The sequence below is a fragment of the Miniopterus schreibersii genome (genome assembly GCF_964146895.1).
Source record: "Miniopterus schreibersii genome assembly, chromosome: 3".
In the NCBI taxonomy this organism is placed as follows: Eukaryota; Metazoa; Chordata; class Mammalia; order Chiroptera; family Miniopteridae; genus Miniopterus; species Miniopterus schreibersii.
The window spans coordinates 22895041-22921745 of record NC_138103.1 but is presented as its reverse complement, the minus strand read 5'-3'; the positions used below and the strand labels follow the sequence as shown (position 1 = coordinate 22921745).

At 42.8% G+C, this 26705-nt stretch overlaps 1 protein-coding gene across 2 annotated transcripts in view; it reads left to right on the top strand.

Moving 5' to 3' along the window:
- The window catches only part of TMC7 (transmembrane channel like 7), a 49758-nt gene extending 28243 nt beyond the window's left edge, over nucleotides 1-21515 (top strand). For both annotated transcript variants that reach the window (XM_081133271.1, XM_081133270.1), the window contains 11 exons: nucleotides 1005-1150; nucleotides 4319-4466; nucleotides 5333-5506; nucleotides 6541-6698; nucleotides 9024-9141; nucleotides 9437-9534; nucleotides 11108-11294; nucleotides 13554-13684; nucleotides 16011-16166; nucleotides 18677-18755; nucleotides 19686-21515. In XM_081133271.1, the coding sequence (XP_080989397.1) occupies nucleotides 1005-1150; nucleotides 4319-4466; nucleotides 5333-5506; nucleotides 6541-6698; nucleotides 9024-9141; nucleotides 9437-9534; nucleotides 11108-11294; nucleotides 13554-13684; nucleotides 16011-16166; nucleotides 18677-18755; nucleotides 19686-19751 (1461 nt within the window). In that variant the 3' untranslated portion in view covers nucleotides 19752-21515. The remainder of the gene's footprint in view (nucleotides 1-1004; nucleotides 1151-4318; nucleotides 4467-5332; nucleotides 5507-6540; nucleotides 6699-9023; nucleotides 9142-9436; nucleotides 9535-11107; nucleotides 11295-13553; nucleotides 13685-16010; nucleotides 16167-18676; nucleotides 18756-19685) is intronic.
- The last annotated feature ends 5190 nt before the right edge of the window (nucleotides 21516-26705 follow it).

Genomic DNA, 26705 nt, shown 5'->3' with positions numbered 1-26705 from the left:
TCCTGATAGTGTCCTTTGAAGCACAAAAGTTTAAATTCTGATCAAGTTCAATTTATTTTTTCTTTGATTGCTATTATTTCTTTTGGTGTCCTATCTAAGGATCCACTGCCAAATCCAAGGTCATGAAGATTTAGCCCTCTATTTTTTTCCTAAGAGTTTTATAGTTTTGGCTCTTACATTTAGGTCTTTCATCCATTTTAAGTAAACTTTTACATATGGTGTAAGGTACGGGTTTGAGTTTATTTTTTTTGCGCGTGGCTATCCAGGTGTCTCAGCACCATTTTTTGAAAAGACTATTCTTTTCCCTTATCAAAAACCAATTAACCATAAATGTATGGGCTTAATTTTGGACTCCATTCTTTTTCATTGATTTATATTCTGTTCTTATATTACTACCTCACTGTCTTGATTACTGTTGTTTTGCAGCAAATTTCAAAATTGGGATGTGTAAGTCCTCCAACTTTGTTCTTTTTTTTCCAATATCATTTTGGCTGTTCTGGGTCCCTTTCAATTCCATATGAACTTGTCACTTTCTACAAAGAAGCCGGCTGGGATTCTGATAAGGATGTTGAATCTGTAGATCAGTTGGGGAGTGCTACCATGGCTTTCCTGATCCATAAACATGGGATGTTTTCCCACTTATTTAGATCTTCTTTAATTTTTTAAATAATGTTTTCTAACTTTAAGAATATAAGATTTGCATTTCAGTTGTTAAATCTATTCCTAAGTATGTTATATATTTTTTTGCTATTATTGCACATGGAATTGGTTTTTAAATTTCATTTTTGGATCATAGACCTGTGTATTTTTAATACTCAGGTATTATCTGTGCTTTATTCCCCAAACACTAAGCAACCCTTTTATCTCTGGGATTGTGTTCTAGTATCTGGGAATTCAGGGATGAACAATGACACTGGAATGTGACTTCTTGAGATAGAGTCTAGTCTCCTGGTTCCTTGCAGTGAACTTACCAGTCTGACCTCATGCCTGTGACTTTGTTTCAGGGTTTCTTGGAGGAGACTTGCCTCTTTTATGGACATTACACCATTGACGGGGTGAAATTTCAGAATTTAACCTATGATCTGCCTCTGGCTTATTTGTTAAGCACAATTGCCTACCTGGCCCTGAGCCTTCTTTGGATAGTGAAAAGGTAAAGTTTATCATATCATTATGTTCTCTGAATTATCCTGATGGCTGGACTTTACTGGGGGCCGTGGACTCTGGGAGCCATTGCCCAAAGGATGGGCAGAGTCCAGGGGTGGGCTTTGTGAGTGTTTTAGAGACTACGGAGATGTGGAGGCAGGATTTGGGAGCTGGAGGAGCAGCCTGGAGACCTTCACTCAATCATTACTGTGCACATTCCCCCCCAACCTTATCTTCAATCTGTGTACATTAACCAGGTCTCTCTCGCATTTCAAACGGCAGAAACCCAACTCTGACTAATTGGAGCAAAGGGGAATTGAGTGGCTCAGAGAACCAAGGCCGGGAGGAAACTCTAATTACAGGAAGGGCAAGGATAAAAGTATGGCTTTGAAATATCCAAAAGCAAGAGCTCCTTCATCTGATTCTCCTGGTGGCGGCTGCTTCTGTGGACTTTCTGGGCCACGGGCTCCGAAATCCTTTAAAGAGATTTGTTGGCTCTGTCTCGTTCAGGTTCCCAACCCTGACCCTTCAGCCGTGGCCAGTGGGTTATGGCCCCACGAGAGCATGGTCTTCCCCAGTAGACAGGTGGTTGAGTGGGGGTGTCAATTCCCAAGAAAAGAAAAGAGGAATATTAATTACTTTAATTACTAACAAACAATTTCCCAAAAAAGTACAGTGGCCCAAACACGATAGAAGTTGTATGTCTTTCTTACATAACGTTCCGAGCGGGCACAGGTTAGCGAGGTAGACGGCGTCCTAGCCGTGGTGGGGCTCAGGAGGCCCGAAGTTCAGCCGCCCTCAGCGTGCAGCTCTGGGAGGGAGGATGGCCGCGGAGGAGCAGCCCGGGGAGGGTGTTTGTGGCCTAAGCCTGAGGTGATGCTCCTCACTCACATCCCACTGACGACCGCTTGTCACATGGCCGAGCTAACTACAAACGAGGCTGGGAAACGTTACGCCTGGCTGGAAGCCACTTCCCAGCACTCACACTACACTATGGGAGGGGAACCACGAAATTCTGATGGACAGCTTTCTGTGTCTGCCCCAGGGGGTTGCTTGGCACACAGGATTGTCATGGGCACCTCTCTTACCCACGTCATTGGCCATGTGAGAGTGTGAACAGGGCTATAAGCCAGAGGACTGTGAAGCTCCTTAGCACAGGAGAAGAGACCAAGATGCTGGGGACTGAGTTTGCCCTCCATGGGGACCAGGGTTCACCCCCACACAGAAAGCCCCAGGGCCCAGCTGGGCCCTCATAGCCTGAGTCAGAAGCTCTGAGACGAGAATTACCTGGTGCGTGTCCACTCCCCACCCAAACGAGCAGTGTACGGACTGGAAGGAGCAGTGATTCATTTTGAGGGGCAGAGAGATGCTTGGTAAAGAAACGCTGGTTGACTGGGCTTCTGGGCTTTGCTCCTCGGTAATGGTGGGGCAGGTCAAGTTTTACCAACCTGCAATTTAGACAATGTGGAGGAGCCCTCTTTAAGACAAAGAATACAAAAATAGGTTTAAAAAATTTATAAATATTAAAACAACAGGACCAGATGAACACACTGCTAGAGGTGCTCCCAGGGTCTTGGAAGGGGCCCTGGAGAAGAAATAAGCCTTATTAGCCAAATAGTGACTCCATCTCTGGATCTTGCTCAAGCTCCTTGCTTCTGGACCCTGATTGCTCCCTGGAGAAGCCTGGAGTGAGAGCTGGGTGTGATGTAATGGGCAAAGGCCCACCCCTGGCGGAGGAAGTGCTAGAGTGGCAAAGAGCTTGGACTTTGGGGTCCTGAGACCGAGGTTCGAAGGTCACTTCACGTTTTTAAACTCATTTTCTTCCTCTCTGAAATATTACACACCCAGTTGTTGGGAGGACTCACTGAAATAAGACAGGTAAAGAACTTAGCACTGGGACTGACACTTGGTGAACATTTATTAAATTAAAATCATCATCAAATTGGCCCCGGTTTTACCACAAACTCTCTGATTCTAGGGAAATAATTTTCTCCAGACCTTAGCTTTCTCATCTGTTCAATGTAGGTTTGGTCTAAATCAGAGGTTTTCACCTGGGGCGGGACCTCAGAGTCTCCATGGGGCTTTATAAAGTAACACATTTCTGGACCCCACTTGAGGCCTACTGATTTAAAATCTCAGGGTATGAACACCCCCCCCCCCCCCCCCCGGGAGTCTGCATTTAGGAAAAGCACCCAGATGGTTCTGATAAAAATTCTTTGCTGTGAACCTTTGGCAGAATGACTGATCTCTATAATTCCTTCGACTTTTTAGTGTCTTCACAATTCACTGGAAAATCCTAAAAACACCCCATTTCATCTACAGTGTGTGGCATTTGATGTATTTGTATTGCTAAGTGCCAGGATGTTTTTTCCCCCGGGAAAGCGTTTGAATGAATAACAATTATGGTGTGTGAGTTGCATTTGATTGAAACAGGTGCTCACTAAATATTGCATTAGTTTACTATTTAAGTCATTTATTCATTCATTTATCCATTAGCTGGAGAGTGGCTATATTATATCTAAACATTCTGGATATAAAGGCAATGAGGCAGCCAGGATATCCACCTTCAAGGAATTTAAAATGTAGTCAGGGACTATAAGCAGGAAACAGGTAAGTAAGATGATTGCAGATTAGGTTCATTGCTGTGAAGGAAATGAAAGAGACTAGTTTGAAGTGGGAGCCACAATTTTAAATGGGGTGGTGGGGAATCCATGGAGGGGTTATTTGAGCTGAAACCTGAAAGATGGGAAGGAGGCAGCCATAGGAAGAGGCAGGGGAAGAACTGTTCCAGGAGAGGGTAGCAGGGACTGCAAGTGCAAAGGCCCTGAGGCAGGAGCAGAGGTTTGTGTGTTTATGAAAAGGAAAAAAAGCCACTGTGGCCATGTGGGAAGAAAGATGGCATCATGCAGGATCACATAGAACCTCTAGGCTGTGTTAGAGTTTGGATTTTATTCCAGCTGTGAGAAGAGCCATTAGATGGATGAAAGGAAATGATTTTCAACCCTGAGATTCCTGGTTAGCTGCCACATGTATTTAGGATGGTCCAGAACTTGACCATGTCCAAAAGGGTGGAAAATGCAGCCGTGTGTAACTGTTTTATTCTAGACAAAGCCAACCCGTGAGTCTGTATTTCATTGTTGTTCTTATGAGAAGCATAATTGTGTTTTGGGGCCAGGTCCGTGGAGGGGTTCAAAATCAACCTGATCCGGAGTGAGGAGCACTTCCAGAGTTACTGCAACAAGATCTTTGCCGGCTGGGACTTCTGCATCACCAACCAAAGCATGGCGAGCCTGAAGCACAGCAGCCTGCGGTACGAGCTCCGAGTGAGTGCTGCCGGCTTTTGTCTTCGTGGCTTCCTCGCCAGCGAGGCCGGGCCCTGGGAGGCGGGTTTGCAGCTTGCAGAGGAGCCAGGTGGGGGCCAGCAAGTTTCCCCTTTGTAGTTTTCAAGAGCTTTCTGCAGAAAACAGCTTCCTGGGGTTGATCCCCTTCGGCCCCAGCACGGAGCTGGTAAACTGGGGCTGGGAAGGCAAGCGGGGACGCAACAGTGAGTGGAAGGACGTGGTGCCTTCCCTCCTCCCCCGCCACCCTGTCACCTTTCCACGTCGCGAGACTCTCTCAGAAACACCGCTTACACCAGGAGAGAGAGGACTAAGGATGGAATGCTACAGTGATAAGGTGGAGTGGATATGGTAAAGTAGAGGAGAACTTCTCAATTAATCAGGAGAGGAGTAATAAACAGCATCGTGATCAGACCAACCCCCCAAAAGAGGAGGGGACAATTACATTAAAGCTTAATAAAGTAAGAGGGAAGAAATCTAATCAAATGTGTTATTTGTTATACTAAATATGAAGAGTTTGAATTCTCCTAGTAAAAGCAGAGACCAGATTGAGTTAAAAAAACAAACATCCACCCACCTTATATGCCATTTCAAAAAATAATGTGTAAGTAATGTCATGAATAGGTTAATGGTTCTACTGCAATCGTAAACAGAAGGTTCTACCTTGACTTGGGCCTAGTTGTTTGATAGACACGAAAACTAGTTGGGCTTTATCTGGGAAGGTATCTTGGGAAAGATGAGCATTTAAGGAAAGTCTTAAAGACGGATAGGGCATGAAGCTAAATCAGAGGTTCCACCCCTGAATATCCCTTCACCCCCGTGCTCACAAATGAGTTTTCTTTGCTCCTCAGGCAGATCTGGAGGAAGAAAGGATACGGCAGAAAATAGCAGAAAGGACCTCTGAAGAAACCATACGGATTTACTCTTTGAGGCTGTTTTTGAACTGTGTTGTTCTGGCCGTTTTAGCAGCATGCTTTTATGCAATCTATAGAGCAACTATATTCTCTCAGGAGCACATGAAAAAAGTAAGGACTCCTTGAAAGTCAGCTTAGCTTCTACTCTGGTGGGACAGTATGCTAAGTGCCTTGTAAACCTCTGAGGCAGATACCATCATCATTTGTCTTACATATGGGGGTAGAAATTTGGCTGTTATGACAGAGAACCAGAAATCAGAGGCGACCAATTTCCACTTCTAAGACAAATAAAAAACATCCAAGATAGAGTATTTGGGGTACCAACTCTCCCTGGAATTCACAATATTTAAATCTTGGACTGCCTGATTTAATCCTCAACTCCTTTACTTACTAATAGAGGCCTCAGTTTACCGAAAATAACAGTGGTTTTAAAAACTCAAGTTGGTCTAGTGGTTCTGCTTCATGAAAGCAATCACGAGGGGCCCAGATGTCTTCCATCCTGTGGCTGTGCTGTCCTTAGGGTGTGGCCCTCTTCTGTATGGTACTTGATAGCTCACCTTATAGCCAATGGGAAGGAGGTGGGGAGGGCACATTCTTTCCCTTCAAGGTCATGACCTGGAGCTTGCACTTACATTCTTTTGGCCAGGATTTAGTCTGATGGCTGTATCTAGCTACAAGGGAGGCTGGGAAATTTCATTTTATCCTGAATAGCCATTTTGTGGCTAACTAATCTATTATTAAAGAAGGAGAGAATGGTATTCTAAATCATTATTACAGCCTTGAAAATACACTGCCCATTGATATGGAAACATGGATTGTTTGTTATACCTCACCTGAATAAACCCAGTGGAGCTCATTTTTCTTCTGGTATGGTGCTAGGTCATGTTTCCTCTATTTGAACACCTAAGGAAGGAGATGGCTTATGTTTAAGGGCCTTGTTGAATGATATGTATGTTTTGTTTGCTTGCTAATAAACATGTATAGATGAGGTCCCCCCTCAGTTTTATTAAGGTATAATTGACATCCAGCACTGTGTAAGTTGAAAGTATACAGCCTAATACGCATAGTTGAGTTCTTTTAAAATCAACTCATTTGTGATACAACTTTCCTTATTATACTCCTGACCAGTTTTATTATCTTCATAGGAAATTGACAAGATGGTTTTTGGAGAGAACCTCTTGATATTGTACCTGCCTTCTATTGTAATCACGCTGGCCAATTTTATCACCCCAGTGATCTTTGCCAGGATCATCCACTATGAGGATTATTCCCCAGGCTTTGAGGTCCGGCTGACAATCCTCAGGTAATGTCTGGACATGCCAAGCAGATCACCGCTTGCCCCCTCCCTTGTATATGGCAGACTTTTCTAATCAACTGTGGCCCACTTTCCTGCTAAGCCAAGAGTCCTCCTCAGTGTCCAGACAGCCCTCATGAATGAATCAGAGTTTGCACATGCAGTGAAATCTCTTTGACTTAAGAGTCTACTTAGTCAGTATTATATTTTTGATTCATGTATTAGCACATCGACATCTGACGGCGTAGGGTGCGGCCCTAGGAGGAGGTGTTGCTCTGAAGATGTTAGAATGACAAGGGGGGTAAGAAAGTGAGAGAGAAGGAAAGGCAGCTGATAAAGGGGGTGTTATTGGGCAAGGTGCTGCTGTTGGCAACTGGGGCTCAGTCCTACTGGGTAACTCTGGGAGTCTGTGTGAGAAATACTTTAGCCCTTTCCCACCAAACCAGATATTCTGCCTGTCCCGCCTAAGGGTGGCTGGCTCCCAGAGACATAACGCCCCACATTTCCACCCACTACTCCCAGGCATGGGCCTTGGGTGGAGAGTTACAAGTCCTTGCAGGAGGAACCTGCAGCATTTGTTGGGATAGCGAGTGCTGAGAAAATGTGGCCAGGTCACCCCCAGTGTGTGCTACAGTTGACTTTTTCTTCAGTTGTAATACCTCTTCTCATTTTAAATACATATTCGGTTTCATTTCTTTTAAATGACAGGTATGAAGGTAGGGTGCAGGGAGTTAACACAGATGAGTTGAAGAGGACCATGTTGCTTCTCTGTACCTCATTACATTTGTATCTTTTTAAAAAAAATCCTCACCCAAGGATATCTTTTTATTGATTTTAGAGAGAGGAAGGGAGAGGGAGAAAGAGAGAGATGGATGGGAGAGGGAAATATCCGTGGCTTGCCTCCTGTACACGCCCTGACTGGGGTTCGAACCCCCTGCAGCCTTTTGGTGTACAGGATGACGCTCCAGCCAACTCAGCTACCTGTCCAGGGCCATTTGTATCTTTAAAAAAAAAAATGAACCCCCATGTACCCACCCATCACTTAGTTTCCATCACCAACACATTGTTAGTCTTGTCTCATCTATTCCCTCTTTTGCTGGATTGTTTTAAGCAAATCTTAGCCAACATGTTATTTCACCTGGAAACACTTCAGTATGTCTGTAAGTGACAAGGATTTTTTTTAAAATATAACCATCACGACCCAAAATTAAGTCAGTTCCCTGATGGGATTGCATATGGCTTTGTCTGACTGGTGTGTTCAAACCAGGACACAGACAACGACATGATTCCCAGAGGGAAGGTGGGGGGGGGAGGTAGAGGAGGGCAGGGGGCGGGGGCGGTAAATGGTGATGGAAGGAGACTTGACTTGGGGTGGGGAACACATTACAAGATACAGATGATGTGCGGTAGCATTGTGCACCCCTTTTATTCTCTAAAGAATTCTCCTTCCCCCTGGGTTGTGCATAGATTTCTGGGAGAACTGGGGCATTTGTCCTGTGTCCCACAGTCGGCATTTAGTTCATTGTTTCTTCACGGTGTGGTGTTCTGTGCCCACAGTCGTGGTAAACTATTGTGTTGACTGAAACTTTTCATTATATTCCATTTCAGTTTTTAGTTATAGAAACCCCCTCAGTGACACTGGGTTCTCATGCCCGCCCGAGGCTCATGATGTCAGGCGACACGCTGAGTGAACGGGAAGAGTGGGCCAGTGGTGTGGACTTGCTTTTCTCTGCGGCCCACCTTTCGATGTTTTAATTTTTTATTACAAACCAAATAATAGACAGCATCTTTTAAAAAAAGAATACTCTCTGCTCCCCTCTTGAATCCAGCTTCCCCAGGCAGCCCTCTTCTGCGTGGTTCCCGGTGCTCGTGCCAGCATCCACACGTGTTTTTTTAAAAATGGATTCATATCTATAGCACACTCTACAATGTGCTTTCGTCACTTCTCCGTATATCAGACATCTCGCAAAGCTGATACTTAGAGGAGTCATTTAGTTTTTTGCGGAAATGTACAATGTTCTGTAATGTGGCTACAACATCATAGATTTAGGAGTCCCCAGCTTTCTTATCTTTTTTTTTCCTGCCATTTAAAAAATTGTGGTACACTCCTAGCATAAAACTTGCCATTTTTTAAGTGTACAACAGTGGCATTAAGTACATTCCCAATGTTGAGCCACCGTCACCACTACCATTTCTAAAACTTGCTCATCCCAAACAGAAACTCGACCCATTTGTGAGTTTGCTTTTCAGAAGGGCAGCTCCTCTGCTCCGAGCCCTGGCTCGGGGCCCCGCCTGCCCCAGGGCCGCCTCTTCCCTCCCTCTCCCTCCCTGCAGGTGTGTCTTCATGCGGCTGGCCACCATCTGTGTGCTGGTGTTCACCCTGGGCTCCAAGATTACATCCTGCGATAACAACTCCTGTGAGCTCTGTGGCTACAACCAGAAACTCTACCCGGTGAGGCTGGGGCACGGAGCATCCTGCTGAGTGGGTCATTTTGGAGTAACAGCCTCAAGGTTGAAAACACAGCCTTGAAGTCATGGGTTTGAATCCCAGTTGACCCGCTTTCTCACTGTGGAGCAGAGTCTGGCACTTCTAAGGGCTTGAAAACCAAAGTTTGTGCCGGAGCTCGGAAGAGCATCCGCTAATAGCGTCCAGAGGCGGCAGGATCTGGGGACAGGATGGGCACTGAGAATCCCGCTTTCTCCGCACTGAGTCAGGTCTCATTGCCTCTCCCTGTCTTCGGTTTCAGTGCTGGGAGACCCAGGTTGGTCAGGAAATGTACAAGCTGATGATATTCGACCTCATCATCATCTTGGCTGTGACACTGTTTGTGGATTTTCCTAGAAAGTAAGTGGGAGGTGTACCCTCCTAGTCTCCCCCACTCCTCCCACCCCTGCCCCAACCGGAAGATCCTCTCAGAGATGCTCTCCGTAAAGCGCTAAATAACTGCACAGTCCCTGGAAACCAGTGACAACCACCCAGTGACTTTCAGACAGCTCCAGGCCATCAGCCCCATAGTCCATTAGGTGCCCCCCAAAGGCAGTGTGAGGAGTGGAAATGGCACTGCTTTCCATGAGATTTCCGTAGGGATGGCTTCCTGCCGTGAGCACAGCCACAGGCCCTGTCAGGGAGGGCCCTCCAGGCCTCAGTGGACACCCCGTTTTCTGATCTGGGTTCAAGCCCCAGCGCTTGCTAGTCATGTGACCTTGGGCAGGTAATTGAAGGTCTGTGCTTATTTTCCACCTGTGAAGTGGGGGCAGTAGCAGTACCCACCTCACCGCACCATTGTGAGGATTAAATGAGAAAATGCAAATAAAAGTACTAAAGCACTCACCAAAACATTATCGCCATTATGATTATCATTACTATGCTGGCATTTTAAAAATTATTCTGAGCATCTCCTTGAACCTTAAGTGAAACACTGCTCACTTAATGACTTTTTTACCCAGATGTACAAATTCCGTGAGCATGTCCTTTAAAAAATTATTCAACTATGACATGAATATGTGCTTCTTGAAAATTTTAAAATATTTAGAATTTAAATAAATACAGAAGTCTGGAGAATAGTGAGAATTCATGTTTGTTACCATACCCCTAACTTCCCAATCCCACCCCACTCCCCAGATGGCCATTGCCAGTACTTTGGGGAAAATCCAGCAGTTCTTAAAAACAAAAATTCTTATTTGCATAAATACATGTGTAAATAGGCACAGTCTTGCTAAAGTGTTCATTTCCCCCTTAAATGGGATCATGGTACATCTGTATTGGTCTGCAGCTTGATTTTCTTTCATACAAACAAAATATCATGAACTTTCTTGGGAAGACATATGGATTTTCCTCACTTATTTGAAGGACTGTGTAATATTCCACTGTATCCGTGGCTTATAGTTTGTCCACCCCGCCCCTACTTATGGACATTCAGGTTGTTCCCAGTAGTTTTGCTAATACATGGCAATGCTGTGGTGGACGATGGCATGTGTTTATCTCAGGCCCTGGTCCTAGGGTGTCTGTACGAAGCTTCGGGATTCCAGCGTGCTAGGTGGTAGGGTCCTCGTAAGTCATTTTCTGCATGGATGCACATGACTTTGTGGGTTGAGTGGCAAGCCAGAGCACAGATACTGCCCATGTTGTTTCTTGTCACCCCAACCTTGTGAACCAAATTGTGGTATCATCCCCCCCATATTCCAGATGAGAAAAATGAGCCTTGTCTAAATTTATTTGGCTGATCAGTTGTAGATCTGAGACTCAGACCCCGTTCTTAATGATTCCAGAATTCACTGTCTTTTGCATCTTCTAGACTTGTGACTACCCAGTTTCCATGAGAGATCTGTGTGAAAACGGCCCTGATTTTGTGGACATGGTTCTGTGGCCGTGGCAGATGCTGGTGGTCCAAGTGAGAAATTGTCCCATTTGCTTCTAGGCTCCTGGTGACCTACTGTTCCTCTTGGAAGCTGATACAGCTCTGGGGGCAGCAGGAATTTGCCATTCCTGATAATGTTCTGGGGATCGTTTATGGGCAAACCATTTGCTGGATCGGAGCCTTTTTCTCACCCCTTCTCCCTGCCATTGCAACCGTGAAATTCATCATCATCTTCTATGTGAAAGAGGTAAGGAGAGAGGGGATGGGGGGCTCATACCCAGCACCGCTCTGGACCATGTGCGGCATTCGGCACACATTTGGAGCTTACCCCGCATTCTGTCAGACATACATCCCTTATTTGATAAATATACTTCTATTTTGGAAAAAAGATTTTCACATTTTTATAACTTTGAGAATTTTGTTAAGCATTGTTTTGCTCCTGTGATTTAAATGTTGTTTTTATATGTAACTGTCTAATAGTTGAGTTGCAATTGATCAGTTGACAGTGGTACATTTCGGTAACGTTTAATGAAATGGTTATTAATTTTTGTAATTTTCTGTTTGGATTTTGGAGCCAGTGAATTTATGTTCAGGTCTCAATTATTTGTGTAGGTCCTTGAACAGCTCCGAGGCCCTAGGCATTGTGCCTGAAATAAGTGCTTAATGGGTACAGTGGCCTGCAGATGACTAACCTACCTGGACTTATTAACCAAACGTCTTTTTCTTTATTATAGAGGCAATGTATGCTCAATATTAAACATTTAAACAATACAGATATTCATATAGTAACTTTCATCCCTTCTTCCAGGGGTACCATTTAAAAGTCCAACATTTATTGATTACCTCTTATGCTAAGGCCTGAGGATTCAGAAATGGAAATAATAATAGGTTTAATAATAATGACAATAATAAGAGCAGATGATAGTCATACCATGTGCCCCTACTCTGCTGAACACTTAGAAAGCTTAAGTTCAGAGAGGTCAAGTAACTGGTCCAAGGTCACACAGCTTATAAGTGACTTCAGGGATTTGATTCCAGGTTTATCTCACTCCAGAGCCACTTAACCTGGTAAGCAGGGCCTTGAATTGGGCCAGACTTTCTACCTGGATGTTTTGGCCTTTGAAGAATGTTCTGATGTTTTCATTTGGAAACTTCAATTAGCTGAAGTCACCAAAGGAGAAATGGAGAAGAAAAAGTTCATAGGAACTTTTTCCCTTTCCCAAAAATATTGGTTGGCCAGTGGCTTCCCAGCGTGCAGCACAGTAAAAACAGTGTGGGGGTAATGGGCTGGGTCAGGGCCGCTGGGCTAACTTCTTTTTTTTTTTTTTTTTTAATATATCTTTATTGATTTCAGAGAGAGGAAGGGAGAGGGGGAGAGAGAGAGAGAGAGAGAGAAACATCAATGATGAGAGAGTCATTGATCGAGCCCGCAACCCGGGCATGTGCCCTGACCGGAAATCGAACCCTGATCGCCTGGATCCTAGGTCGACACTTTAACCACTGAGCCACGCCTGGCTGGGGTGGGCTACCTTCTGACACTCACTCCAGGCCTGATTGACTGGCTGCATCCAGACAATACACCAAGTATCCTTGGTACTCAGTGTCCTCTGCGCACAAGATGTTCTAGCTACTGCTGAAGTCGGAAGAGCTTGATGCCTACTCCCAGTAATGATAGCATTTAAAAATATTAAGGGGAAATATTATACTGGTACTACCTCTCTCCCCCTTCCTACTTGATATTTCCTTCACGTCTTCTTTCCCTCGATGGAAATATTTATTTTTAAATATAGGAAAAATAAATATTCTTATAAAAATGCAAGCAAAATATCTCTTAATTTTTTATAGAGCATTATAGATCCATTTATTTTATTTTTTTATTTATTGATTTTAGAGAGAGGAAGAGAGAAGGGAGAGAGGGAGGGAGGGAGTGAGCACTTTGCTGTTCCACTTATTTATGGATTCACTGGTGGATTCTTGTATGTGCCCTGACCGAGGATCAAACCTGATGATGCTCTAAAAAACTGAGTTACCCGGCCAGGGCTATAGAGCCATTTAATATATATTTAAGCCCCTATAAAGAATACTTTTTAAAAAAACTTAAATGAGATCATAGCAGACAGAGTGCTGAACTCTACCCATTTCATTTCACAGTGCCATATGGGATGTAAAGCTGGCTTTCTTGTCCTTTCTGGGGACTACATGGTATTCCATTGTGTGGGTGACATTTTTTAACCTTTAAGGACACCCTCCCCCCCCCATAGCTATTTCGGTTCCTTCCAGTTCAGTTATTCCCTGATACCAACAACTGTAGCAGTAAATATCCACAAACATGCATGTTGGCCCAATGCTGGGGTCTGGATTAAACATTTTTCATTTTGATCTCTACTGCTGACTGCCCTCTAAAAGGTTAGACCAATTTACAGTCCCACTGTGATGCTCGAATGTGCTCATTTATCCTCAAGGAAGCAGTACTTCTAACTTTTCCTCTCTCTTTCTCTCCCCTTAGATGAGTCTCCTTCATACCTGCAGACCCTCCCCGAGGCAGTTCAGAGCATCCAATTCTAATTTCTTCTTCCTGCTTGTGCTGTTGATCGGCCTGTGTTTGGCAGTGATACCGCTGACGATCAGCATGGCTCAGTAAGTACCGCTTGGTTTTCTAAAACATTTCCCTGCTTCTTGACGTGGTCCTCTCGTTACAAGACCCGCTGCGTTTTCTGTTGGGCTTTCCTAAGTGTGCGACCCACAGAGCTCAGGTCAGAAAGTCGCTGTTGGCTTAGCCAGGCCCACCCTTGTTTTGGAAGCTCCTTCTGGTTGCTGGAATGTTTGGTCCACTTTCAGTACTTGGGCTTGCTGGGTGGCCATTACTTGTGAGAGTGCCAGCTGGGCCTGTCCTATCCAGCTCCCTTTTCCTGAGACTTCTCTTCTAGTGCCCCTTTCAACTGTTTCTGATTATGGAAATAATACATGGTCATTGTAGAAAACTTGGAGTAGAGGGGAAAAACAGAAAGAAGCAGGAAGTCACCTATATTCCTGCCACTTTGGTTGAGGGTTTGCACTTAGCAGACATTTATTTAACACCCTCTTTGTTCCAAGCACTGTGCTAGATGCTAGGGATATAAAAACATTTAACATAAGACATACGAATGTAGAGTCTGTTGTGGAATTTGGAAAGAACAGAAATGCCCAGGACTAAGGATCAGAAGTTGAGCTTTCAAGCCCCAGTGATGCCATTCCCTAGGAATATAATTATTTATACTAGAAGCCAGCAAACTTTTTCTGTAAAGGGCAGGAAAGTAAATAATTTAGGCTTTGTGGGTGATATAGTGTCTATAAGCCACCATAGACAATGTATACACTAATGAACATGACTGTGCTCCAATAAAACTTTATTTATAAAAAAACAGGTGATGGGCCAGATTTGGCCCATGGGCTTGTAGTTTGCCAACTTCTGACTTAGACGCTCATGGAATTTCAGTTCTTCACCTTTAAATTAAAATCCTTAAATTTGGAATCTGTTTCTCACATCTTATTTTTTAACTAACTTGTATATATATTTTTATTGTTTTATTGTTATAGTAGTATATATATTACATATATAAAATTCAAATAGTACAGAAGAGTGTAAATTAAAGAGAAAAAAATTACTTCTTATGTTTACCTCTTAGTCCCACTCTGCAAAGGTAACCACTATGAATACTTGTAGAAGTTCATTATTAACAATGTATTTATTTAAAAAAAATACATATGGAATAATGCTATAATCCTGTTTGGCAGCTTATTTTTCCCCCTTAACTTTATATCGTGGCATTGTCCATGCCAGCAAATGTAGAACTCTCTTTTAAAATATTTTTTAGCTTTGATTTTTAAAATATAATAAATATATTCACATGGCACAAAATTCATAAAGTATACAAGAGTATATGGTGGAAATTCATTTTCCAATCCTATTTCCCAACTATATACTTAGCTTCTCTCTAGAAGACAGTCATATGTATGTCTCTTTCTCCGTGGTTCTTCAGCATTCCATTGTATGAATGGATCCTAAATTGTTCATGCATTTCCGTAAACATCACATAGGTTGTTTTCAGAAATTAATTTTTATCCATAAAAATAGGGTTGCAATGGAAAACCTTCTGCAACAAACTTTGTGATGTGAATGTAGGCAGTTCTTTGCAGAGCTTTATTTAATTTTTTTTCCATCATAGTTTTATTTTCCCCCTATTTTGTACTTTGAAAAATTTAAAATCTATGGCAAAGTTGAAGAAATAGCCACGATGAAAACTCCTATACCCTTCAGCTGGATGACCCAATTGTTGACATTTTGCTACATTTGTTTTCTCTTTCTCTCTCTGCATACATTTGTCTGTGTGTGATGAACCATTTGAAATTAAGTTGTAGGCACCATGACATTCATTCCTAAATGCGTGGGCATGCAACTCCTAAAAATAAGGACATTCTCCTTCCTGTGTGTCCACAATAACATTGTCACACCTCAGAAAATTAATACTAACAGTCACATTCCTGACATTTTCTAATTTCTCCAGTTGTCCCCAACTAGTCTTCCATAGCTTTATTTTAAAATGAGGATCTTTCAGGTTTTACCCATTGCTCTCGGTTTTGTGTTTTTAGTCTCTTTCAATCTTTGTTTTTTTGACGAGTCCAGGTCAGTTTCCTCACCTTGAAACAAGAGCCTAGAGAATAGATTCCCCATATTCTGGATTTGTCTGATTATTTTCTTATGGTGTCATTTAACTTGTTCTGGCCTGAATTTCCTGTAAGTTAGAAGTCAGGTCTAGAGATTTGATGAAATTTCAGGGTAAGCATTTTTGACCAGAATCTTCCAGAAGGTCATGGGGTCAGGCAGTTCCTCACAGGTTACTGTTAACAAAGCCTCGCTGGGTGTGTAGAGGAACTCAGCCTGGGAGCACACCTCTCATGAGCTCCTCGGCCTGTATCCTGGCAGCATCCCTTCCTCGAAAGCTTGTGGGCCGTTCACCAACTACAACACCACATGGGAGGTGGTTCCCAAGACGGTGAGCACCTTCCCCAGCTCGCTGCAGTCCCTGGTCCACGGCATCACGTCGGAAGCCTTTGCAGTGCCTTTTTTCATGATCATCTGGTGAGTAAGAACCACCTGGACCCCTGTGAGCATCTCCCCTTGAAGCACGTGGGCTTCTCTCTACTGGCAAATGGGAGCTCACCTACTACACTTTCGATGTTATGAACCTTTCTGAGCCTCACTTTCCCGTCTCTAAAATGGGCATAATAATAGTAATTCTTTCAGAGGATCCTTGAGCACGTTCAGTAAGATCCCACATATAAGGCTCTTAGTCCAATGCCTGACTTATAAAAACCCAATAAGCATTGCCTATTATTACTGATGAGTCACAAAATCACTTGCTTTTTTAAAAAAGAAACTGATTATTGAGCAAAGAAGTTTATGCTCTCATAAACTTGAATCTTGGCTCTACCACTTATAAGCTGTGTGGCCTTGAGTCATATATATATATAAACGGAGGCTCTAAAAGGATATATATGTATATCCTTTTAGAGCCTCCGTTTCCTCACCTGGAAAATTGGGATAAGAATGGCACATACCAGATAAGGTTTCGAGAAGAAGAAATGTGGTAACGCATGTAAAGTGCTTAGTAGAGGAGCTGGCCACTAAAGGCTCAGGAAATGACGTGATACATGCAGGGGTGACAGGGTCTCTGCCACACGGTGGTTCACATTGTGTGTGAGGGTAATTCTAACACGAATGTGTACTGAAGCCTAACTCTGTGCTAGGCATTGTTCTAATCACAGTGGGTCCTCATTATTCATGGATTCCAGGGTTTTTTCCCTGTACTGTCAGTGTGCCCACTCACTAAAAGATGTTTGAAATCTCAAAATCTGTACTTGCAGCAGCTTTCACGGTCGTTTGTGGACACGCCTGAGTAGGGAAAAATTTGAGTCTTGCCATGCAGCCTGGGCTTATTCAGGCTGCTGTAACAGAATGGCACGGGCTGGGTGGCTTGGAAACAACAGGAGCTTCTCCCAGTTCTGGAGCCTGGAAGTCCAAGGTCAAGGTGCCAAATAGTTGCATGAAGACCCTTTTCCAGCTTTCAGACTTCTCACTGTGTCCTTACAGGACAGAAGGGGCCTGGGAGCTCTCTAGAGTCCCTTTATCAGGATGCTAATCCAAACACGAGGGCTCCGCCTTCATGACATAATCCCCTTCCAGAGGCCCCACCGTCTGACACTGACACGTTGGGCATTAGGATTCCAGCATGCAGATTTAGGGAGGGACCCAAATATTCAGACCAGAGCATGCACCCTCCCAGCTGAGGTCGAACCAGGCCTTAAGTTTACTGCCGTCTTGTTTTGGTTCTCATACCATAAACAAATGTCCTTTTTGTAATCTATTTAGTGCCATGTTTCTTGCATTTTATGCTTTTGGTTGGTGATTTCACTGTGTGAAATGACCCCAGGCGTAGTGCTGAAGTACTGTGTAGTGTTCCTAAGTGCAAGGAGGCTGTGATGTGCTTTATAGGGAGAATACGTGTATTGGATAAGCTTCATTCAGTTGTGAGTTACAGTGCTGTTGGCTGTAAGTTCAATGTTAATGAATGTTGAATGTTTTTAAACAGAAACAGGGTTATGTATTGATAACCTTTCTCAATAAACGGGAAACATAAGACAAAGTACTGATCAGTTGACAAAACTGTTGTGACCGCTCATAGGAACCTAAGGCTGTATTTCCCCTAAGGGCATTGGTTCAAAATTCACCAATTCAGTATTCCTGGAGACTTTATAGAATATAACTGCCACAAATAACAGGAATTGATTGTCCCTTACATGGATTAACTCACGAAATCATCACAGTTACCCTATTATGTAGACATTGTTACGGTAAAATCCCACCATAATGCAAGAAGTGGGCCAAAAAATTCATTTGTTAAAGGCAGGATCCCTTTGATGAGATTAAGAAAATGACCTGGGCGAGCTGCGCAGCCAACCAGCCTGGATCCGAGGATCGTGGGATTCAGCTACTCCATCCTAATTTGTTCACCCCAGCTGTGGCACCCTCTGGAGGTGGTTGCCTGATCTGGCTTCAGAATCTTTTGAGGACCATTCTTGCCCTTGACTGTGGGGACTTCTAGAAGAATATTGTTGATATCAGGGATTCCAGTGGCCCTCATTTCCTCTGCCCTATCTGGGGAGATTGGACAGGAAACCACCTTCCCTTCATGGAATGAGCTTGCTCGCTGTTTCCCTCCACTCCACTTGCCCCACTCCTCAAAGACAATAACTTCCACCACCACCACCCCATTTGAGATTTAGGGCTGCACAGAAAACAGGAGCCAATTGCCAGTTGCTTTTATTCAAAATTGTATTATCTTAGGCTTGATATCACTGGGTTTTACTGTATTATCCCCATTTTACAGATGAGAAACTGAGGCCAGAGAGATTCCACAGTGAACATTCACCCCTCTGACTCTTTCTGATGCCCTCTGTTTGGAAGAGGTGTGGGTTTTCTTTTCTTGTTCTAATGAGTAAAATTGTTCCAGATGAAACCTGTAGGGTTGTTTTTCTAGTGGCCTTTAAATGATACCAACTCCCTAGTGACCACTTTACCTTGTATTGCAGCCTCATTATGTTTTATTTCATTGCCCTGGCCGGAGCACACAAGCGGGTGGTCGTCCAGCTCCGGGAGCAGCTGTCCCTGGTAAGGAAGCATGCAGGTCCAGAGGGTCGTGGCTGGGGACATTTACCCAGGACATCTAGCAGAAAATGACGCTTTTCCCAGGAATTTTACAGCCCCCCTCCCCACCACTCCCCCAAAACTCTGCCTTCAGGCCAAGCCTCTTCCAACTTCATTTGTTCCTTCAACATATATATAGGGTGTCCCCAAAAATGTATACACATACATTTTTTGATAGCTCAATTGATGTTTCTTTTTTTCGATTTAACCCATTGGAATTAATAATTATTCAAAGTGTGTATACATTTTTGATACTATGCTGAGAATACAGTGCTGAAGAAGAGGGACAAGATTGCTAAGTAGTGAAAGAAAAAAGATTCTGATAGCAATAACTGCTGAGCAGATAATACAAACCAGGCAGAGTGGCACGTAGGCCATTTGCTGCCGTAGCTGGTGGCCAATGAAGGCCTCTTTGAGGAGGTGACTGACATTGTAGTTGAGACTCGAACCATGAGCGGGAGCTGATTGTGGGAGGTGTCGGGGTGAGAGTAACAGGCAGAGGCCACAGCCAGGGAATGAGCTGGGTGCTCCTGGGGGCTGGGAGGGAGGGTGGTGTGGCCGGGGAGGCAGAGTGATGTTTGAATTGCAGCCGGAACCTCAGCATAGCCTGACGGCTCTGGGCACAAGTTTGGGTGGAATCTGAGTGTGACAGGAGCCACCGGTGGGTGTGAAGCAGAAGCCTGATGTGCATTTTCAGAGGATCATTGGCCGCTCTGCGGACCAGGGGCTGTGGAGAGGGCAAGAGCGAGAGAGACAGACCAGTCTGGGGCCATTACAGTCATCCGATGTTCAGGATCCTTAGCCTCGTGTCTGACAGGCAGTTTAGCAGGTCAAAATAATGGTATTTGTTTCCAAGTATATGGAACGTGTTCTTGAACCGATTTCTTCTTTTAGGAAAGTCGTGACAAGCGGTATCTGATCCAGAAACTAACAGAAGCCCAGAGGGATGTGAGGAACTGACTAGACTGCTGGTGAAGATGCTGCTCCCAGTTTATAAGCTGACCCAGGGACCTGCCAAGCCTGCAGAGCCCACCCGGGTTTTACGCCACATTGAAAAAAGTCTATTTTTCAGGAGTTCGGGGCTTTCCTGCAGGTGGCTTCCTGTGCATAGCTGCGGTGGGCATGTTTACGCGACCCAGATCCTACATGGGGCTTTGGTGACTTAGAAAAGCAGGTTCAAGACCAAGTCTTTGCCTGTTGACCAACCACTCAGTGGCTACACCGATGAACTGACTTAAGAAGCTGTTTAAGCTTTTACACCAAAAATGGAGGAGAGACCTTATCTGTTTTTAAGAGCTTATTTGTTTTGCTTTTAAAGTTAACTGTGGAGGTCATCTGTTTGTGAGGCTGGGGTCATTCTTTTAAACCAGGTCCTAGGGGTTTACGCCGAGAAGTGTCCCTTAAGTAGTGACCCTTTTGAATGGTTCTGTAGACTTAAAATGAAACCTGATATATTTTAAACGAAGAGAAAGCTTTGAAGCATGATTTTTGGAACAGGTGGTGGGAACATGGAGGAGATGGCTATGTAATTTCAGCCAGTTGGTAGTAATATGAGAAAAGCTATTCCTGCTGTTTTGAGTTAACAGTTTCTGAATGTCCTAGATTAAGCCTTAGGAGGGGGACTGCTGCTGGATGGCAGTGATTTCTTAGCTCAGCCTTATTACTCAGGGGACAGCTGCCTTTAAGGGCCTGGATAGCCACAAGCCTTCAGTTCCCTTCCCGTCCTGAGTTCGGAGACTTGGCAGAGGGCCCTGCACCATCAAAATTAAGAAGCAGACAAAGTTTGTTTCTCAGTCCTCCAAGTACCATTTCCCTTCCTGCACTGAAGTCTCTATTTCTGAAGGATGCTGTACATTTCAGAGCCAGGCTGGAAAAGGCTGTTGAGTATTTACTTGAGTTGTGGGTTTATGTGCATAAGTATTTGGAGATGTGTGTTGCAGCTCTACCTGTTAATCAGACCAGTCTATGCAGGCGTACCAAATGAGACTGAATATTATTTTCTTAAATACACATTTTCAAATTGTTCAGGACTATTGTTGGTTTTCTTGTGCTTAAAAATTTAAACACAAGTGCCTTTACGTTACAAAACATGCAGAGTACCTCTTAAGATTTCCATTACAGTAAACTGTATGCAATAAATACCTCATCATAAGCTTTCCAAAATAGATAGGTCTGAACTTTTTAACATAAGCCTAAGTTATTGTTTAATGTGATAAGGTTTCATTTTTATATCTTCAGATCACTTTCAATATACTTTAGTTTTGCAATGTACCGTTTGAGGCTGCCTTCCTTTCACTGACTTTAACCCTTTCCTGGGGGTAGCCTGGAATTTCACCCTGGCTGCAGGTTTCAGGAAGCTGCTGCTATTAAGAACATTTCCCACCCTCTCCACCCCTCATTACAGCTTACACATGGCTGTATACTTGCCCCTTTGCCCCAGGCCATTTACTTTCCTCCCACCAAGTTAGCATTAATGTGGGATATTTTTGTAACTGTGAGACCAATGAGCTTTTCAGGCTTTTTCTGTCTTGTTAAGGTTTATAACTTTCTAAGTTTAAAAACTAGTATCATGGAATTTGGAGTAAACAAAAGTTCATTCCACCTTCACTTTAAACAAATTTCCATTTGGGGCATTTCTGCCTAGTGTATTTATGTATATAATGATCTTGCTTCACCATACTTCTGAGGATAGTCAGTTTCTGTGTGTGTGTGTGTGTGTGTGTGTGTGTGTGTGTGAAAGAGAGAGAGAGGGAAAAGAGATGGAAGCTCTGTTTTCTTTCCCTATTATAAAACTGATACTGAAATATGCTAATATATTTAAGTGCTAATTTGCATATCTCTTGAATGTTTTTATATATGTATTTTGATAACTTAAATAACTTTAAGTGATGTCTGTATAATTGTTCTGGTGCAGCTCTCGCTAACAAATGTGCATGAAAACTACTGATTAAACAGTCTCGAAGGTTTTTCAGTGTGAATGTATATATTTGAATTTGCATAGGCTTCTTGTCCATAATCAAGCGAGCATGGAAAATTATAAGTTTGTAAGGTTGTTCTTTGCCTTTTCCTAGAATCAGAGAGAAAAAAGAAGTGTTTAATTGTAGGAAATCATCAGATGAATGTTTTGAAGACTCCCTGAAGCTGAGGGATGTGTATGTGTTTTAAACGTAAAAGACATAAAATTATTTTAAGCACTCCCCCAATACTGGACACTAAATGGGTCCGAGGCTGCCTGTCACTACTTGGGCCAAATGAAGTAGAGACAGGGTTAAATCTCTATGAGCGTTTATTCCAGTAATGCCAGCAGTATGGGGAGAGCAGCAGGTTATCCTGGGAATCCTGCCCTGACCCCCCTTGCTAGCTGGCTGACTATATACGGGTGAGGGAGACAGGGCTACGTGCAGCTGGAGCTGAGAGTGTAAAAGGGAAAGAGTAAGGGAGGGTCTGCGGTCTGGTCTTCAGGAGCTCAAAGTCCGATTACTGGGTGGCTAACCTATGATGTTACAAACAGCTCAGCCTGTTCCTAGGGTCAGAGAATGGTCAGTGTTCCTGAGGCAAGCGCCTGGAGGGTGTCAGGGTCCCGGCACAGCAACCAAGTCAAAGTGTGTCCTGTCCTTGGTCTGCTTTTAAAATGTATTTTCTTCTTGCAACACATCCTCCAGTTTCCCGAGGTCTATAAGAAAACCTCTTATCTATAGTTAGTAAGATGAATAATCACTAAACAACTGTGGTACAGTTCTGAGTATGTGCTCTTCCCCCTGTGACCCCATCCCACCCAGAGGTAACCACTACTAATGATGTTTATTTTATTCTCTTAGAAAATTATAATACATACTCAAGGAGATATATTTATGTGATTATATGAAAAGTGTATTTCTGAGCTTCTCCCTTTTTTCTCATTAATAACATCTTGAAGATCTTTCCAAATAAGTAGTGGCACATCCTTTTTAATGGCTACATAGCATTCCATTATATCAGTGTGTTACTGAACTCCAGGAATACACAGCTTGGGGTGTTATATTCAAGAACGAGATGTGACCCTGGCTGGGCAGCTCAGTTGGTTAGAGAGTCCTCCTGATATGCCAAGGTTGTAGGTTTGATCCCCGGTCAGGGCACATACAAGAATCAACCAATGAATGCATAAATAAGTGGAACAACAAATTGATGTTTCTCCTCCAGCCCCACCCCACCCCACTCTGCCCTTCCTCTCTCCCAAAATCAATCAAATTTTTTTTTTAAGGTTTAAGGAAAACCCAAAAAATGAGATGTGGTTGTCAGATGTAGTTGTCTCAAGGTAGTTTTATTTACTTGCAGCAAGTAAAGGGCACAGGAGATTCACAGGACATAAGCTCTGTCTCCCAAAGAAACCTTAGCCATTCCTTATAGATACACTATTTGGTTAGTTATACATTGATTTCTTCTTTGCAGTTGGCTACATTTACCCATTGAGTTCCTGTCAAGCTCATCCTGTTTATAGCTGCATCTGCCAAACACTGGGCTATATTTTAACATTGAACAAGAATAGCATTTAGTAAGAACCACCCTAACCCTAACCTTGAGACCCTTGTACCATCTAACAAATGATTACTTCCAGAAGGATTCCCTCTCTGCTGGATACATAGTTTGTATTAGGCCCCAACCCCCACCCCTTAAAAACACTAGGAGCTGGAATTTTAAAAGTGCCCCCAGCATTTCTCTGTATCTTTGTTCTGCCCCATTCTGCAATGACAAAATAGTCTCATCCAGGAAAAGAGAAGAATCCAGTTAGGCAAGTCTTTGGTTTGAATTAATTAGTGAACTGGCAAACTAAATTCCTGCAGCTACATTATCTGAGTGCAGCTCACCATGTGTAAGTACTGGAGAAGAAAGGAATTAATTTTTCTAGGTTAGCACTGCAAGATCAGCTAGAACTTCTGAATGTCCCTTCTTTATATAGGATGTGGCTCTATTAGTAAATTTTCATCTGGTGTGTTTTTTCCCCAATGCAATAGGATGTGCCTGGGACATGGAATGGCTTTGCCACAAATTAAGCATAATTATGTAATTTTGTACAGATATCTTCACCTTTCTGGGATAAAGTTCCCTTATCTTTAAATAGAAAGATAAGACATACAATCACTTTTATTTTTGAGGATTGAATTAGGGAAAAATATGCTTTTTCTTGCCCTAGCTGATTTGGCTCAATGGTTAGAGCGTCAGCCCAAAGACTGAAGGGTCGTCTTGAGTCAAGGGCACCTACCTCAGTTGCAGGCTCCAGGCTCGATCCCCGCCACGGTCTCGGGGCCTATGCAGGAGGCAACCTATCAATGTGTTTCTCTCACATTCCTGTTTGTTTCTGTTTTTCTCTCTCTCTCTCACTCTCCCTCCTTCCCTTCCACTCTCTCTGAAAAGCAATGGAAAAAATATCCTTGGGTGAAGATTAAAAAAATAAAAATTTAAAATATGCCTTTTCTTTTTGAAATTTTGTTCTTCATTATAAAAATTATTGTTTATTATAGAAAATGGAGAGAACACCGAAAGCTGCAGAGAAAAAAAGGAAAAATGATGTATGAGCAATATTTATGGATAGCCACTGTTAAACTTGGCAAAATTCCTTTTAACATAGAAAGTACAAAAGGAGGGAGGGTGAGAAGAGAAAAAAATGTTGCTACTCATTTCTTTTTCACTTAACATAAGTGTTTTCTTCTGTTATCAGAAGTTCTTTATAAACATTGCAATGGGCTACATAATATTAACATCATATAAATGAATCTTTTAAAAACATTCCCTTGCTACTTAACATTTTGTTTCCATGTCTTCCTGATAATAACTGGGACATGCATAAATCTTTGTCAACATTTTTCCTTCTTAGAGACCTAGAAGTGGGATTACAGCAAAATTTGGAACATTTTAATGCTTTTGAGAGCCAGATTTACACTCCCAGGAGCTTGTACATTAGAATGTTACATCATCCTCTCTCTCACTAAATATTTGGGTTTAAAAAGCTATATTAGTTCATCATAACTTTAAATTATTGCAGTGTATTAAAGTAATTTGAAAACAATTGGCAACTTCAATTATTTTACAAGAGCAGTGCTCTTTAAATGTTTTATAATAACTTGGATAAAAGATTTTATATGTATACACACACACACATGTGTGTATATACACACACACACATATGTATAAATATGTGTGTGTATGTAAAGTAGAAATCGAAAGCCCCTTTCTCATAATACCAGCCCTCTGAAGTTCAATGTAAATGTGTTGTTATATATCCTTCCAGATAGACATCGTTGATTTTTTTTTGCCCTTACATACATACTTTATACATTCAAAAAATTATTTCCATTGGATAGATCCCTAGAAGTAGGATTGCTCTATCAATGGATATACATTTTTTTTAATATACATTTTTAAATTTGTCTTTATTGAGAGAATTTTAGGTTCTCCCATTCTCCTTCCTACCTTCCCCCACTCCACCCCAGGCCTTCACCACACTATTTTCTGTGTCCACGGGCTATGCATATATGCATATAAGTTCTTTGGTTAATCTCTTTCCATCCTTCCTCCCCCTTCCCTCTGAGATCCATCAGTCTGTGCCATGCTTCCATGCCTCTGGACCTATCAGCGAAAGTACCCACCCGGTAGACAAATGGATAAAAAAGCTGTGGTGCATTTACACCATGGAATACTATGCAGCTGTAAAAAAGAAGGATCTCATACCCTTTGAGACAGCATGGAGGGACCTGGAGAGTATTATGCTAAGTGAAATAAGTCAGCTAGAAAAAGACAAGTACTAAATGATCTCACTTATATGTGGAATCTAATGAACAAAATAAACTGATGAACAAAATAGGTCCAGAGGCATGGATATGCATTTTTAAACATTTCCAACAAAATTTCCTCTAAAGACTTCATTTCTTAGAGCAGTTTAAGATTCAAAGCAAAATTGAGAGAAAGGTGCAAAGACTTCCCGTACACCCACCTACCCCGCACACGCACAGCCTCCCCCATCATCGCTCTGTGCTACCAGAGTGGCACATTCCTTCCAACTGATGAACCTACACTGATACATTGGATATGCACTTTTAAAAGTATGAAATATGTTGCTAAATCTCCTCTCCCCACCCCAATCCCCAAGAAACCAATTTGCACAGATATAAGTGCAACCAACAGTGAAGTGGGAAACAAAAAATACGTGTTCTCTGCAGAAAATCTAAAATTTTAAGCACTTTGTCAGCCCCGTTATTTAGACGTAACGCTACTGACCACGTGGCGAATTTAATTTCAGCATGTAATTTCCACTACTTTGAAGTGGACATGGGATAAAGATAGAGAAAAATATTTTTCCGCGTTGGTAAATCACAAAGTACGATGGTTATGCCAATAAATGAATTCACTCATGGCCCTCTTTCCCAGGAATTTAGTTGAGAAATCTACCCCGTCGAAGATGGGAGCAGGATGGGGGGCATGGGTGGAAAGGTGAAGGGGTTTAGAAGTACAAATTGGTAGTCACATGAGCGTCTGGGGGATGTAAAGTACAGCCTAGGGAATGCAGTCAATAATACTGTATAACACACGGTGTCAGACGGGTACTAGATCTATCAGTGATCACTTCATAAGTCATATAAATGTCTAATCACGGGATTGTACACCTGAAACTAATATAATATTGTACGTCAAGTGTAATTTAAAAATTAAAAGAGTAAGTAAATCTATAATTTAAAAAAATCTGTATCACCAAAGAGAAATTTAGCATTCTCACCTCCATGGCAACCCGCGGCTCCTTCAGCTCTCTAAGTGATTGATAAGGACTGCATCCAATAGAATCTTTTCATTTGCGATTTCTAACCAATCGCATGGAAGCAGAGGCCTAGGGGCGTTCCCACCTAAGCAAAGACGGGCAGCGTCTTCTACACGTCCGTCGTGCGT